General features: G+C 32.6%; 2 protein-coding genes across 3 annotated transcripts in view; one reads left to right on the top strand and one right to left on the bottom strand.

Annotated features, from left to right (window-relative positions):
* Positions 1–18,214, top strand: part of LOC126873815 (octopamine receptor beta-2R-like) — a 612,816-nt gene that overhangs the window by 22,580 nt on the left and 572,022 nt on the right. The gene's annotated exons all lie outside the window — the stretch shown is intronic.
* Positions 10,895–11,314, bottom strand: LOC126873881 (uncharacterized). The gene has a single exon (XM_050635215.1). The coding sequence runs from the start codon at positions 11,312–11,314 to the stop codon at positions 10,895–10,897; it is 420 nt and encodes a 139-aa protein (XP_050491172.1).

The following is an 18,214-nucleotide window of genomic DNA, read 5'->3' on the forward strand; positions in this document are numbered from 1 at the left end:
ACAAATAAGTTATTCCAAATATGAAAAGTTGCTTCGTCTATAAAAAAATATTTTATTACTTGAATTTTTAGTATGCTACTGGAACATATTTTTTATAATATTCGTCAAATAGCTAATCAAATAGCTAATCTTTTATAACATAATTCCACAATATCTTGTGTGGGGGACAACTGCCACTTTTTACCACGTTAATTAAGTACATTTCGACGGATTTTCTTTCTAGTTGATATCAGAGCGTTACGAGCTTTACCATTTAACACCATTTCCGTTACGTTAATCAATTTAACCCTCTTATCGTTCGTGTCTTACCCGAACACTCATGCTCTTCATAAGTGGTTCATTTACTTCAATCGTCGAAGTGGGTGATTATAGTTGATGGTACCTCATCTTAAGAGCTGTATTAAACCATTAACACTTCCTGTTGACGGTTAGATTCTGATAATTTTGACGATTATTTCGATCCGTATCTTTTAATTAATAAGGAATAGAATATAGAAAGTCTATAAAATAATTATCTCAGAAAGATAATATCACCTTTTATTTTAAAGGTAATTTTATTGGTCTTAATTATACGATTTGTACTATTTAAAAGTATTTACTTAGGTATTTAATTTCGCAAGTACTTCTCTGACTTATATTAGTAATTATATATTATATTACAACGTTCGTATTACATGGATTTAATTTTACAATGCCATATATTATACTTACACTATTCCTCGGAAATTTTGGATCAATTACTTGATATAAAAGTAACTTGGATTTTCTAATGGAAAGGCATGAATAGAGATTAGAACTTTAACACTTTCTTAATTAATTAGAGTGCATCTAGAGTGTAACTACTGTTAGTTTATGTTTGTTTAAAATGTTTCAAGGATTTGGTTTTGGACAGAATACCGTAAATTCCTTACCTTTATGTTCCTATAGAGTTAAAAATGACCAATAGTATGGCGAATTAATCGTTTAATAAGGTGAAATATTATGATGCAGTGCATTAAAAAAATGTCGGATTGGATAATTCTATAACCCATGAAATTGCTTGAAATATACAATGAAACAATGAAACAATGAACAATGAAAAACTGTTATTTGCGAAAATATGTATACAATGGATAAAATCATTAAGAAACTTACTTTAAAAAAATGAAAAATAGTGCAGGAATATCAATAAAGAAAAATAAAAAGATTATTGTTATTAATACAAATAAAATATCACCACGTTCCTGCAACACAAATTTTTATTGACCTTATTCTCTCAACTTTTACATCACACTGTTTGCCGTTTCTTATAAACTATGAATATTAAAAGTGATGCTAAATTTGTATTGTATATATCATAAAATAATCATATCGTAAAGTATTGCCATGTGTAGGCAATACAGTTAAAGAAGAAATATCCAAATTCAATAATAGATATGACATAAGAGTTAACAACCACCAAAACCCACTAATCACTCAATTACTTGACACGATGGATCAGATTCGCAGGCTAAAAAGACATTACCCTTTAGATTTCAGCATTAGATTCAACTAGAATCAAACATACGATAAACACTTATCATACACGACATAGTACCACGCCAGAATAATTTACTTATAATTCTCAATGTAAGATTCTTCCAAATAAAAAAAAAAAAAAAAGAAAAGAAAAAATGTGTAAGCAATAAGACATGGAAACCTCTCTTGAGAATTCGTGTCAGGCATTGGTGTTCGCGGCGGATTGAGCGCTGATAATCTGAACATTCCCCGACATCGAACCGTCGACGATCGGTTTTAGTTAGTCGTCGAGAAAACATCAAGAGATTTCGGTCGCCTTCATCACATAAAATACCTAAGTAAACGAACGTGACACGTTTTTTTTTAAACCATTTAGCCCTCTCCCTACACATATAACTCCAATACTCAACAAATTGAATAATTCGCAGTGTAAAACAAATGTGAGCACAGAATATTCAATGCAAGCGCCAATTTTATCGCGTTATCTGGTTTTAATTTGAAAAAACCAATTTCATGTTTGTACAATTAATGTAGTTAATACTATAAACTGACATTCTCAAATCTCTAAAAAAAATTTTAAGTTCTTTGCATTCGATGTTTCAATTAGACGATTCTTAGATTATAACCGAGTTAATTATAACAAGATCTCAATCACCAAATGAATTTTCATACTATCTATTTTTTGTAACTTTCGTTTTCCTTGTACATCAACCAACGACAGTTTCATGAACCTCATCGGTTTTCATCAAAATGCTATCTAACTTTTTATCATTGTCTTCGTGTTCATTCGAAATTTACCGCACAATCTTCCGGCACATTAATCAACCATCTTTCGCCAGTATAAAAAGCAAAGCCCGTTTCCACCGTTATCAAGCAATTTCGTTGGCGTTCGAGGGAAATGGGTCGAATCGGTTTACGAAAACGAGAGGGAAGAAAAATACATGAAATTGGCTGGCCCATTGACATTCCACAGGCGATGTATTGACGTGGACCGTCGGGAACGGAAAAATATGCTCCATTTAATATCGGTTCAACGTGTTCCGAGTACGAAACCATCTATAAATATCGCGTTTCTCCCGTTTTATTCTATGCCCAAACAGCTTTGTTAAAGATTATCGTGTCATTATTGTCTTATTATTTCCTGGTTTATTGTTGAATAAGATAAAATTCATAATGGGAATGCATTAAATGAAATTGAATATTATGTTGTGAAATATATGTGTGAATACTGTATTAAATATTAAATTAATCAGGGAATTAATTTTTATACTAAATATTATATCTGTTTATTTGACCATTCGCGGAGAGACGCGATCGCGAGAAAGCACGTCAACGGGAATCGTAAATTCCTGTTACGATTAGATAATCGACGCTACGAACTCATCGATCCCCTGATTTCTGTTACGATAATAGGGATGGTTCAATTGAGTTTACACTGAATTAACAGGTATAAATTAATGTTTATTCCAACAACCTTGTAAAGAAGATAATTACACTGATGCGTATGTTTAAGTTAAATAAGATTTAATGGTAGAAACCCGGTAATAATATGTTGACTATTCTAACGATGCAGAATAAGTAAAGTAAAGTGACGATGCTGTGTCGGAGGAAAGCTAGTGATGGGTGTGTCTAACGCAAGGGACCATCGGGTTTGTTGATGACAATTTTGGTTAGGAAAGTGAGGGCAGCAGACATTGCTTCTGATTGGATAAAAGAAGTTTGGTGGACTAGGAAGGGTCTTAGCCGCCCTCGATAAAAAATTGTTAGTGGGAAGCATCATACGTGAGAAAAACTAACTTTTCCGTGTCTTCCCGTAGTAAACAATAAACTTTAGAAACGATTCAGTAAAGAGATATTTATTCGGTCTGAAGAACCTTAGCTAGAAAATTCCTGAGATTTATGATAGGTCCTTAAGACTATTGAGATTACGCAGTAAGGATGTGCGGACACCTGGTTGCCATCTTGCCCGCGGTGTGTGGTCTGGTCTAGGTAGAGTGTCGCCCGACGTAACACTATCAAATAATGTATTAAATGTTTCTCTGAATACTGTATCAAATATCAGATCATATACAAAATTTTTAAAGGATGATTTGACGGATTGTAACGGCCCGATTAATCAAGTGCTATCCGGACGAAATACCGCGAGCTTTACCCAATAACATCGAAGCGTCACATGCTTCTGCAGATATCGGTCACGTGCCTCCCGTTAAGAGAGAGTTCAGCCGTGAACACTATTCAGAGAGTCAGTTTCGTCGTCAGTTCAAATATCTTCTCCACCAGACATGGAATGAAAATAGTTAATTTCCTCAACCTTCAGGGAGAAAAGTCTTCCGATTCCGAGTGAATCAGATGTATTCTGCTATTGCTCTGTTTATTTCGATTCTGCATGATCGTACGTCTGGATTTCTATTTTTAAAAATTCAAATTTCTCGTGAACTTGATTGCTTGTGCTTAGTCAAAATGTTTAAAGCAATAAAAAATACTACTCTAATTTGTTTGTAAAGGCTGTGATAAATTAGTGACAAACCCGATTACATACAATTCCTGTGAAATGTCATCACACACTGGATCCAAATGTCTAGCTACAACTGGCCTTTCTTGCAACAGCGGCAATATGATCTGCTGTGAAATTTCATCTGTCCTGTTATCATCTGAAGGCGTTAACGATCATAGTGACGACGACGGATTTTGCTAACAATACGTTTGCATTTGGTATTCTCGCCTTTTTTACCAATGAGTTCAGAAAACTCAGTGAAATTCTGACTGTCAAAATACACAGCGATCATGGATACATTCATGCTTCTCGTAAAGCCAAGATTACTGAACTTACCAATATCATATTTACATTAGAGATAGTAATGAGGCCTCATACAAGATAATTAAAATGGTAGATGTTATTATGGAACTCGGGGATAGGCGTGCGAGATTCAAAAATCTAATTCTGCTAGATCTATCGGAAACTAGCAATTTAGATGGATCTCTGATTTCGAATTATATACCTAATGACCGCCTGAGTGTTGTTAATACGCTAAACAAAACCATGCCCTACAACTACGATAATCAGCCCTACATCGCCGTAGACAAGATTGATAAAAATATTGCCAATGAACCAAGACTTTTGAAGATAGCACTTTCGCTATCGTTTTCCACTACCGAAATATTTAAATGGAAAAATACTACAAGGGTCCTAATAAAATTCCATCTAACCAGACTGAACGCAATAGAAAATTCATCTGCGCAATCTCAGAAATCAACTCCATTCTACCAATGATCCTACTCTAACAATTCGCCATCGGTACGGATTGCTTATGTTGATGCGGAGAAACACAGCCAACCGAGAGAAAAGCAGCGTGTCTACTGCATACTAAAATGTGAGCGGTCTTCGAACTAAACTTAGCGATCTACACATGGGACTCCTTTTATACGTCGGATGCGTACCGTGTAAAAACAGCTGTGTAAAAAAATCATAAAATAATTGATTTGCAATACAGTATCGAAACTGTGTTAAACTAAAGCAAACAAGAGAAAAAGAAATTTAAAATATAGAACTGCATTCGAAAACAGTTTATTCGATAAACAAACGAGAGAAAAGATAATGTGCTAAGGAAAATCAGAAAACCATTCTTTTAAAAAATCCACATTTTATTCATCGCCACTTTCTATTATTATTATTATTATTACTACTACTATTGTTATTACTATTATTATTATTAGTACTATTATTATTACTATTATTATTATTACTATTGTTATTATTACTATTATTACTACTACTACTACTACTATTATTATTATTATTATTATTATTATTCCTATTATTAATATTACTATTATTATTATTATTCCTACTATTATTATTACTATTATTATTGTTACTATTATTATTACTATTCTTATTATTTCTATTATTATGATTGTTACTATTATTATTGTTGTTATTATTATTGTCCTTGTTGTTATTGTTATTAATGTTATTGTCGTTATTATTATTATTTTTGTTATTATTATTATTATTGTTATTGTTATTATTATTATTGCTTCATCCGTGACTTTTGGCTTTCAACGAACTTTCGGTTTTACATCTCTTATGTCTATTTCTCTTCTTATATGTCTACCTCCCCTCTTTTCCACTCTATTCTATTGCACCATCTTGCTGTTACTTTCTATTATATTACAACGAATACGTTTTCTTATTACTGGAAACTTTCGTCGCTCGAAATATCCTTTGCCTGGTAGTTTCATATCAGTGGTGGTGACATATGTTTTTTTGTCTTTTTATGCAAATTTGAGAAATTTGAAACAATACAATCTCAATTGTTTAAGTTCTAAATGTTGAAACTGATACTTATTAAATAAATGAATACAGCTGCATACTAAAACAGCTGCTTGTCTATATTACAGCGATAATAAAGTAGAATTTGTATGTTGACAAAACTGGTCTTCGAATGCAGTTGTCGATTTCCTTGACTGAAAGATAAAAGTAAGTAAAACGTGTGACAATATCGTGTAAATATAAGTAAAACGTATTAACAAAACTGTGTACAGATGAATAGAACGTGTTAAAAAAAATTGCACAATTGTAACCAAAACGTGTTAAATAAATCGTGTAAAAATTAATAACACGCGTTAAAAATCATATAAAATTGAATAAACCATGTAAAAAACCGCGTAGGAAAGTACCGTGTAAAAGCAGTCTCAGTGTTTCCATATCTTTATCAAGATCTACTTTTCTTATTTTCCTCTACTTATCTTTCTTTAAATATGATATTCTTTTCATCGAGACTTGGTTGTGTGACGACTATAGTTACGTAAGAGCTGTCTTTTAACAGCTCACCGTCGATTCCTTCACTAAATAAAATTGAACGTTTTTTCATCAAAGTGTATTTATGAGAAACGAATTTTGTTATCGACATGTTTGTTGTTGTTTGTTGTACATGATACTCAATTTCTATATTTTGACCATTGTGTATGTGTTGATGAAATATTGTCAGTTGCATAGGATTCATGAATACGTATATTAGGTGACTACAATCTATTCAACATACGCTGCATTCACACGCCTGATGATATTTTGTCTCACGAGTTCCTGTCTCCTAATACAAATGCATTTCTCTCTTCAAGTACGATTGCAGAATACTATAATGTATATAATTTAAAGCAACACAATAATATTGCAAGTCACGGCGGAAACATGTTGGGCTTATTGTTTCCGAGCATCCGTATTGATAATCTGCTGGAATCGTTGGAATACTTACTGCCCTCTAAATCTTACCAACCACCTATTGCCTTTGATATTCATAGCATTGGGTTTAATTCGTGATAAAAAGATTCTTAATAATGCTATATTAAATTCATTCACTCTTAAATGTAATATAATATATTGCTATTTGCCAATTATTCCTGATAATATAGAAAATAAACTTTCAATTGCACTTATTATACCAGAACGTCCCGTGCTTCAGCACTAGCTATTTAAATATTTATCCATTATCCATGATAATGCTGTACTAGTAACCTCTAATTATTGTTAACTCAACATGTAATGGTTAACTCTAACACTAATTACCGCAGTGCTCAATTATCTACGGTTATCTGTGATATTCGATTATCTAGAATAATATAGACACTTTAGCACCTAACTGATATTGCTAACGATATAACAATTATGTTGCTTTACCATTTAACACTATTTTCTTACATATGTCATATTATGCCATTGTCATATAATGCCATTTTCTTGCATATTTCATAGATCTACATATTTCTGCGATTAAACATTTCGCTATATTATACCTTGTGATATGCGAAATGTCGGTTTAATAAGAGGAAATGTTATCGTTAAAAATTGTTTCATTTTTTGATCAAGTTACACATTTTAAAATGGAGAGCTTCATTAAGAAAAATGTTAATCGTACGCAATAATAATACATATAATAATACTATACTATAGTACTATAATAATAATACATTGTTAATAATACAATTGTTAATAATACAAAATAATAATAAAATTGTTAATAATACAAAAAGAGCATAAACAATGTACAGAAATAAACATTGTATATTAAAATGATCTTGATTTTTTATAGAGGAAACAATGTTTTAGACATTTCTTACATTGCAATTGATAGTCAATTGAAAATAGTCGTCAAATTATCGGAAGTAGTTGTAAAATCGTGGCGAGAGTTGCGTGATACATCCTGTGTAACGAAATAAGCTTAGATAAATATTATTTGAAATAAATATAAAAGCTGATAATTTGAAATAAAGAATCATTACAATTACAAAAGAATCATTACTTTAGCGTTTCTATCTTACAAATAATAGACGTAACTTTATTCTGTGCTAATTTGAATTTTTAAACATTTTGTATTTTGTATACACTTTGTATAAAAATATTTGCTAAATTGCTAAATTGTTTTACAATATAATAATATTCGCTCACAAAATTGTTTCAATTTTAATTACTTTTGTATAATCCGCATTTTAATTTATGCACATAATACACTTAATACATACGATTAACATTTCTGATGCAAAATGACACTATATATATAACAGAACAGAAATGATCTAAGATATAGATAGATATAAGATAACATTTATGCATTCAGATATAAAATACGAAGTAAAGTAATTGTTTATTTTATTGTTATTGATGGTTGTTCATTGTTAAATAATTAAATACTTTGAAGAAACATCGCTTGCTTTTTCAAATAAGCGCATAATTATTTCAAAACAACATTTAGTCAAATAAAATGATATATCACATAAATAATTATTTTTCAAACATTTTATTTAAGTAATGCCCAAGCGTATAATAAAATAACTAGAATTTATTTCTCAGGAAAGGACTTACAACTATTTGCATATATATTTTTTGTATTTTGTGTCGGAAATGCAATAAATCTGCATTCATTAAAGAATAAACTATTTTTAAGTTTAACAATTGCAATTACTGGAATTTACAACCCAGGAAAAGCCAAAAAGATCTATAAATTTTTATTTGCTGAAAAATGGAAATCAGAAATGTAGGAAGTCTTGACAATAAGGAAGTAATTATTTTGCAGATCGTTCTTCCTGAATTCTTCGTTCTTTTATTACGCTTTGTAAAAGTTAATTAATAAATGCACGATAAAAACCCTACAATAGAGACTATAATTCTACAATCAGTGTTTTTGTAAGAAATATCAAATTTTCTCGCGCGTTGTCGGCTACAATCGACAATCAGCTGTGTAGAAATTAAAATCGTGATTTTATTGCAGTCACTCGATTGCCGTTCGACGCTGCAAGATGGAGAGAATGGAGATTAATTAGCGTTACGTTCGTTTATTTTCGAGTTTGGCGGCCATATTGCAAAATGCAAGCAGTAAAGAAAATTAGTATCGTGGTTGAAGTACATGTCGACCTACTTAACACACTTCCGTAATTGGAGAGTTTTCGTTGTCGCATACGGGAATAGAACAAAATATTTACAACCCCAACTGAAAATTTCAGGGAATTTTTGTGCAAATTTTTGTATGTGTATGTGTAACTCTTTGAAGACTTGAATTATTTTGTGTCTAGAATTTTCTGAGAGATTTTGCTCCTAAATTAATATTTCAGTGGATCGATAAGTATACAGACAAGAGAAAAAATAGAAGGTAATTACAGTTTGACGAAGTTGTGAAATTAATAATATATAAACTATATCTATGTACAGGGTGTTTCATTTAACATTAAACCTACCGACATTTCGTGTTATCTATTCCTATCGGGCTCGGTCAAAATGACCGCTGATTTAAAAAGTAATAGTTTCTGTAATTTAACTTAAATAATGGTTAATTTATAACTGAATATATAAAATGATGATCTGTCAGGAAATATCGTCCAAATTTACTTTTATTTAATTTCAATTATAGACTTAAATAAAATTATACTTTAATTTATATAGAGATATCTGATTCAACACCGCTGCATTTTTTTACAAATTATCTTATTATCAAATGTACATTTGCCGCATACATATTTCCCGCATGTTGAACAGATGTTCGTGGTTTTGTAACCTTTACAATTTCTTACTCGACAAGTTTTTCGTGATAATGTATCTGAACTTGTTGATAGTTTTATAGCATGATTCTCTTCCCACGATTTTGTATACTCAACAGCGAGCTTTGTAGCTAATTGGAATAAAAATTCCTGTCTTGAAATATTTTCACCTGTTGTTTCTGTCTACAAAGTCCAGGCATTTATTCCAGCTGGGTCCAAAATGTTGAAAAATACCTGGAGGGGTCACCTACAAGATTTTGACTTCACGCTGTATTTCCTTGACATTTGGTCCACTACAACTACTTCATATTTTGTATCATTATAAAATCTAATCGTTTCCGGTATAGGTTTATTGCCTTTTTCAATTTCTATCGCTCTATGCATGGAACTTAGCACAAACACTTTTTTTGTTGGTTTGCATTTATACACCGTAAAAGAAATTTGATTCGAAATATAAAATTTGCTTGAAAACAGAGTCATTTTGTCCTTTCGATCTTTGACTATCTTTAACAATTCCCGTTTATTTTCACGAATTGTTCCAACGATTGTAGTTTCTTTGCGAGTAGCTTTGTGGCCAGTGATGCACTCGTAAAAAAATTATCTGTTGTTAGGTTCCTTCCACATCCTGTGAATAGTTCCATCAGCTTCAGAGCAACAAATTCTCCAAGTGAAATTGAATTTTCTCTCTTCTTATTCTTTCCCAAATAGGGAAATCCATTTATTGTATACTTGCTATTGACATCACACGCCAACCAGAATTTTATGCCGAATTTGTCTGGTTTGTTCGGCATATACTGGGTAAATCTACACCTAGTCTTCGACAGAAACAACTGCTCATCAACAGTAATATATGTACCAGGTTTATAACTGTTAGGGAAGTGATACATTTACACTGTACATGAGAGTGTGTGTGTAAGGGTCAGAGGGCGCCCAGGTCTTAGTTGAGACAAAAGACTGCCGTTAGAAGATTCTGGATAGTCGGTTGGCGACAAGCGTGCGTGCAAGACGTTCTTCAGAGTGTAATATAGACGTATAGCTGTTGTGTGTAAAATATAGTCAATTATTTGTATTTCCAAATCCTCGAATTTCCTTAACAATAACAATTTTGTGAATTCTCTATAAATCGGTCCCACACTGTAGATACCATTGCAAATTTATTGATTCGTAACCGCTGGCTTCTTTCGCTCTTCTTATCAAATCGTATAAACTTCATAATTTCAGTAAAATCATTCCTGCTCATTGCTTTTGAAAAAAATGCAGCTCCCCAAATTTTATTCCATAAATATGAGACATCTAAGTTCTTTGCCTGATATGCACCGCGGGCGTATAGCAGAGCAATAAATGCATCTAGTTTTGTTGTATCTAGCTCTCACTTAGTCCCCGATACTCTAAATGCTTCTTCTTTCGTACGTTTTATTATATGATCCTTTATACGATGATCAATGATAAGATAAAATGCTGTCTTTACTTGTTCTTTCATTATATGCCGTTTAGCATATCCTGTTGGACCTGACGCACCCCTAAAAATATTATGAACTGATGTCCTGCCAGATTTGGAACTTGCATCTAGTTCTTTCCAAACTGTCTCATCGAGTCCAGTTTCGATACGTCGTTTCTTTACATAAGTCTTACGCTCTGCTGTCAATGATAATTTCTTTCTTTTTTGCCCTGGACGTGAACGCTCATTGATAATATTCTCCTCTTCATTATTGCTGTCTAACTCTGATGGTTGTAAATAGCTTTTCATGTATTTCCATGCTGTTTTCAGTTGCTGAAGTTTCTTGTTCATCGCATACTGAACATTCTTCTGCTATGTCCGTTATTTTTTTTAATAATTTTTTTGCAGTCTTGACATTTTTAGGGTAAATATTTATCACAGAATAACACTATGTATGGAAAACAAAATTATTGTCAAATTTTATATGCTTTACTATTTCTTTTATAACCACTTTACATAAAACACTCTGAGATACTTTCTGTCTGAGTTACAGAGATAACAAATTTAGATGTCGACTGATTCACTAACAAACTGACACGTATTCTGGTCGAAAGAAAGATACCAAGTAAAAATATAGTCCCTGACGGCGATATTTATGTGGGATGGTGTGACGTTAGCGAAAGATGTGGCTGATTGTTTATAAACGTTGTTAAGATATGTTAATGTTGTCAAAGAGTGTTGTGACCGTTGCCAGGGTTTGTTACAGTAATGGTAATGCTGTCGGAGTTGAATTAATCGTGGTCGAGAGAAGTTCATCGTGTTGCTATGACGTAGAAATAGTGTTAAGCGAATTCGTGAAGTGCGATATTGTAATATCGAAAAATAAGGATAGAAATTTTTTTTTTTCGATTACTTACAATTTATTAATATTAAATTGAATATACAAATATAAATTGGACAGAGAACGATATTTAACGGAAACTAAATGCAATACTCGTATCTATATCAAATAACTTTACAGTTATTTGACCACTCTCGTCACAACGAATCTAACACACACACTCTCTCTCTAACAACTCTATCAATTCTCACGACTCTACTCTTCAACGACTCGAAAACTCTAACGACTCTACTCTTCGACGACTCAATTAGCTCTGCCTCTCGCAACACGCACACTTTTCGATTCGCCTTCGATAGCGAAACCGTCCTTCTTCTAACGTTGTCTATTGTTTCCCTCATACCTATGTAAGAACTACCAACTACGTGCCTTTAGTCACGTAGGCACTCTTAAATGTAAACGAACCACAGAAACACGACGTACACGGTTTTTTCTATTTTCAACCGATTTCTAATTCAAATCTATTCTACGATATTACAATATTATATTCAATTTTGTGAGAGTGTTACAATATTGTGTTTATCATACTGTCTTTTCTGTTAATTTATAATAAACATTCCTACAAATTGGGAGCACGTCCAGTTTTAAATCGTGCCAATCTAAATTTCGGGAAGCAGTGTGATAAAATATCGTTAGCTGTTGTGAATAATATTGTGTATATTTGAAGAAATTATTGTGAAGTTAAAGATGGCAAATTGTGAGGAGGAACAATTTTCAAGCGAGGAAAATTTAACGTTAGAAGAATTGAGGAATAAGCTTGCTCAGATGAATCTTCCGATATCTGGGGTAAGGTCAGTGCTGGTGGCCAGGCTAAATAGAGCAATTAGTGAAGGTCAATCAAATTTAAAAGAACAAGCGAGTGGTGAAAGGTCCGCAGAGAAGCGAAGTACGGGGATGAAACCAAAAGCTAAGCATGGTCGAGATGTAGATGAAAGTCTCGAGAAGCTTAGGTCGAAGGAATTGAGAGAACGTCTAGCAAGTTTGGGGCTAGAGACAAAAGGAAGAAAAGCAGAATTACGTGAGCGTTTACGGAAGGCCTTAGAAGAAGATGCGTCGTCGGAGGAGGAAACCGACTACGAGAGTGAAACGGAAGAGGATGAAGAGGATGAAAGTGAACGCAGAAGAAGCGTGCGAGATGGACATCAAAATTGTGATAGATGCTGTAGAAAGACACGTAGGCGAACAACATTGAGTTTTCAAGATGTCCAAGACGCTTTGGAAGTTTTTACAGGCGAAACTAACGAGAATATTAACCAACGGTTCAGGACATTTGAAGAAACAGCGAGTATGTGTTTGTGGACGGAGGAACAAAAAGTAATCTATACAAAAAAGTTGATGAGAGGATCAGCTAAAATATTTGTAAACTATGAGTGCCGTGCAAGAACTTGGTGTGAATTAAAAAGAAGTCTAATAAAAGAATTTTCGAAAAAATTTAATACATGGCAAGTAAACCATAGACTTCAAGAAACTATTAAAAAAGAGAAGACGAAGGATGTACAGCTTATATGTATCGCATGCTTGGCATAGCAAGTCACATGGATATGGAAGAAGCAGCAAAAATGCGGTACATCATAGAAGGAATAAAAGATAAAGAAGTTAATAAGACAATACTATATGGGGCAAGATCAATGAAAGAACTTAAGGACAATTTGATCATCTATGAGGAACAAAAATCTTGCAAAGCAGAGTCGTCTGTGAGACAGGTTAGACCTGAGGACAACAGGAAATGCAGGCAATCTGGAAGTGTGATGAAGTATAGAAGATGTCATAATTGCGGCGATAAAGAACATGTAAGTGCTGATTATCCAAACAAATCGAGAGGTCCTAAATGTTTTAAATGTAGAGAATTCGGACACATTTCAACAAACTGTGCGAATATACTTAAGGTTAAGACGCGTTGTGATGGGTGGCGAAATGAAAATAAAGGAGGGGTCAAGCAAATTAAGATTATGAACAAGAATGTAGTGGCAAAGATAGACACAGGTAGTGATCTAAATTTAGTGAGAATGAGTATGTATTTGCGTTTAGGAGCACCTCAACTTGAGAACAGAATAATTAAATTCGATAGTATAGAAGCCGTGAACGTACATACCATGGGACGATTTAAAACGGAAATAGTGATTGACGGTTTGAAGGCAACTCTATACTTTGACGTAGTTTCTGATAACTACTTAGGACATGATGTACTATTAGGAATTGAGTTAACTGAGCAAATGGAAATAAGAGTGAAACATAAACAAGTTAAGTTTATACAAATTAAAAAGGAACAACGTGTGAACCAGTGTGCTGTCGAAGTTAGTGAATGGAATGATGTATTAAATATAGACGTATGTAGTGAAGAAGACGATTGAGATAAGGTCGAATTGGACCATATTGAAGAGAAACAACAGGAGAAACAACAGGAAATCGAGGTTCTCCGGAAAGAACGAGATTTAGAACGTGAACGAATTACAAAAGCCGCAAATCAAGCAGATCAGGCAGAACAATCGTTTATTTCAGTAGTAAAAGAATATGAGCAGTATCGCGAGAAAATGCAAAAAACCGTTACTGACGTGGCGGTTGCGTTTTCAAAATTACTCGAAGAGAAAAATGCACTAGCTTTACAATTGGAGGAAGAGAAGAGGAAGTGTGAAGATCTCCAGTTTCGTTTCGAGGAAGAATCGGTTAACAAGGATGATATTCAGAAAGAAAGAAGAGAGCAATTTGTGATAAATACTGTAAATGAAAATAAGATCAAGGATATCGAAAAGCTGTTGCTGGAAGAAAGAGAACGTGTCGGTCAGCTAGAACGTGTTAGCATAAAATCATTCGAAACAGAAGAAGAAATGACACGTCTACGCAATGAAGTCTCAAATGCTACTGCTCAAGAAACGCAGCAAATCGAAGACTTACAGAGTCGCAATAAAAATTGGGAGGGAAGTAGAAATAATCTTGAGGATAAGGTGCAAGAGAAAAGAATAATTATGGAGCAATGTATAAATCAAAAAACTGAATTGCAATCAAAATTGAAAGAAAATCAGCAAGAAAGCGCGGTTCATAAAGAATCAGAGAAAAGTTTGCGGACAGAAATAGAACGTGCGACGAAAGATTTGGAGAAAAAGAATACGTTGATAGAAGATATAAAAAAGCAATTTGAACAAAGTACAAATACTTTGAAGGAGCAGTTGCAAAAAGCTGCAGAAACGATAGAAAGTATTAAAAGAAAGATTGAAAAATTAGATTATAAAATCGAGCATAGACCAGGTACCTTTAGTAGAAGAGTTATTAGTACAAGAAGGCCGAAGCGGTTTGGGTGATCGAGTTTGCAAAGCTCAAGAAGTAGGAGACGATTTTGAAGACAACGAAGGATAATCGTTATCCATTGAGGTTGTTAATCGTTGCAGAATAGCAAGAAATCAGAAGCGCAAGTGTAATTAGTATTATTGGGTACATCTGAGGACAGATGTGTTTGTCAGAATGGCCGAAGTTGTGGGATGGTGTGACGTTAGCGAAAGACGCGGCTGATTGTTTATAAACGTTGTTAAGATATGTTAATGTTGTCAAGGAGTGTTGTGACCGTTGCCAGGGTTTGTTACAGTAATGATAATGCTGTCGGAGTTGAATTAATCGTGGTCGAGAGAAGTTCATCGTGTTGCTATGACGTAGAAATAGTGTTAAGCGAATTCGTGAAGTGCGATATTATATTCAACTTTGTGAGAGTGTTACAATATTGTGTTTATCATACTGTCTTTTCTGTTAATTTATAATAAACATTCCTACATTTACATGAAAATATTGATGGGTACTGGCCATTTTCCATCAATGGTTGTTCGAGGGTGGAATTGACCGTTGAACATGGGAAAAACCCACTTTTTCCGTGTTTTACCGGTATGAGCAATAACCCTAAAAAAATTTTCGACTTTTAAAATATTTGTAACAGTTGACCATAAAAATTCTAAATCTTATGGCAGTTCTTTAGGGTCATTACATGGGACTGTGTGGCCCTTCTGATTGAGGGACGAGAAGTATAATCCCATTGAGGGATTATGGTTATGACAAGGTTACGTGTGTAACAGTTGTTATTATTTGCTATTACTAATTTTGTTTGTCATCTGACCTTGATGTAGCCTTTTCTTTGCACTGATTGTATTTATTTTAAGAATAAATAGAATATTCCATCGAGCGGTCAAATTGACCGCCCACAGTAGGCAAGGCAAAGTATAAATCTTTCTTGGAAAAGAAAAAAGCAAACTAGAAATAAATACCGAAAAATATATTGTATGCGTGTTTTAGGAAAAGTCATGAAATATGAAGCGATTTGATAACGTTTAAATATGGTTAAATTTGAATAGAAGTTTTGGAAGCGGTCTAAAAGATCGCGTCAGTAGGTTTAATGTTAATTGGAAACGGTGGAATATCTTACGAGAGATTAAATTTATTAAAAAAGATGTTTTAAGAAAAGTTGTTTGTTTCGAATGTGGGTATTATATGGGCATTATATGGTACATTTTTGCAGATTCAATAGTGCAGAGAATTTTAATGTGAACTTTATTTTTTTAAAAGGAACTGTATATTTTTTAATACATTGATTAATCCATCTCGGCTTTCCCTATTAGGAAATATTATTCTATTTATGTCGATATATTACTTTTTGTACTATACTATTAGTACGATGTACTATTAATATAGAAGATACTTTAAATTTAATTTGTCGTATGGGGGACAAAAGGTACAGAACGATATTCTTGTGTTCACGTTGTCTTTGTTTTTCATACGTTACAACGTAAACACAAAAAGGTAGATTTGACAGAATAAAGTTAAAATATTCGCTAAATTATATATGGTTTCATTTAAAAAAATGATGTTGACTTAAAATCTCCCCTACTTCTGTTACATTAGATCTCTCCTACATTTTTCCGATAACTTTTAATCGCTTGTAAGATATTCTACCGTTTTCAATTAAACGAAACACCCTGTATATGGTGTAGCGACCAATCTATTACTTTGTCATTTTTCATTTATTATTTGTTTATACTTTTCTCACTATGTAATTATTACTTGTTATTTTTGATAGATTAATAATTTACAAATTGACGCAAAAATAAATTATACAACAAATTTTATATGTCACTGAGATGTTTTTCATTATAGTTTAAATGTATAAAAAAACTCATTTTAAAAGGAGAGTTAGTTCAACGAATATAATATTATTTTATTAATATATACAGGGTGGTTGGTAACTGGTGGTAGAAGCGGAAAGGGGGTGATTCTACGCGAAAAAAGAAGTCGAAAATATAGAATAAAAATTTCTTTTTTAATTTTTTAATTTTTCCATCGAGACAACGATTTACAGTGAGATCCGTTATAACGTACCGCACGCGTACCGAGCGAAAATTCAAAGTCGATTTTTTCGAAAACAAAGCCTCAAACGAAAAATTTTTGTTCTATATTTTCGACTTCTTTTTTCGCGAAGAATCACCCCCTTTCCGCTTGTGCCACCAGTTACCAACCACCCTGTATATATAATGTAACACTCCTTGCGATATGTAACCTATTCTTCGATCATTTCAGTATTATTCCTTAAGAATTCCTAGGTTTATGCACAAATTTTGTAAATCTACGAACAAAAATTGTAACATTATGTCTGTAACGCACACTATACAGTATTGGTGGTTTATTTAATTGGAATTTTAACATAACTTATTTAAATCCATTGCAAAATGCTATTCTATAAAGTATAATAATATAAATATTGTTACAGTGGTGAACGAAATTTGAATACTTATTTGAGTAGTTATCACAGAATTTTTTTTATGAATATAATATTATGCATTATTCGAAACTTTTTGAAATTTCGATAGCACTGTAATGAGACACGACTATTATGAGTGTAATAGTTCTGAAATAAATCCGAAAATGTATATAGAAATTACAAGGCATTTGTTGCAGACATACATTTAGTGAAAAATTAGTATACGGTGTGAATATTAGTCTTAAACATATGTTTAACACAAAAGATGGTGTCACTATATATTGTGACTTATTTATGTAGTAAATAATTGACTATTCAAATACTTCACTGATCTTTGAGAAATATATACTTCCAATAAATATCTTATAATTTCTCAACATATTTTCAAATTCGTTTCAAATTTTCCAACGTCTCGTTAGAGTACTAGTGACATTTCAAAATGTTTTGTGTAATATGTAGATATATGTTTTCTAGGAGTGCAGAATACTAATTATCATTAGTAACAGGATATTAATAACGTACTATCATAATATAATATTCTATTTGGTCCAATTATTGTTGTTTCATTTCCTACAAATTCACTTAAATACTTATATTACTATATCATACAATGATATCAGTA

This window comes from Bombus huntii, chromosome 15 (genome assembly GCF_024542735.1).
Source record: "Bombus huntii isolate Logan2020A chromosome 15, iyBomHunt1.1, whole genome shotgun sequence".
In the NCBI taxonomy this organism is placed as follows: domain Eukaryota; kingdom Metazoa; phylum Arthropoda; class Insecta; order Hymenoptera; family Apidae; genus Bombus; species Bombus huntii.

Coding starts and splice junctions, on each gene's coding strand:
- LOC126873881 (XM_050635215.1), bottom strand. CDS start 11,314: ATGAACAAGAAACTTCAGCAACTGAAAACAGCATGGAAATACATGAAA.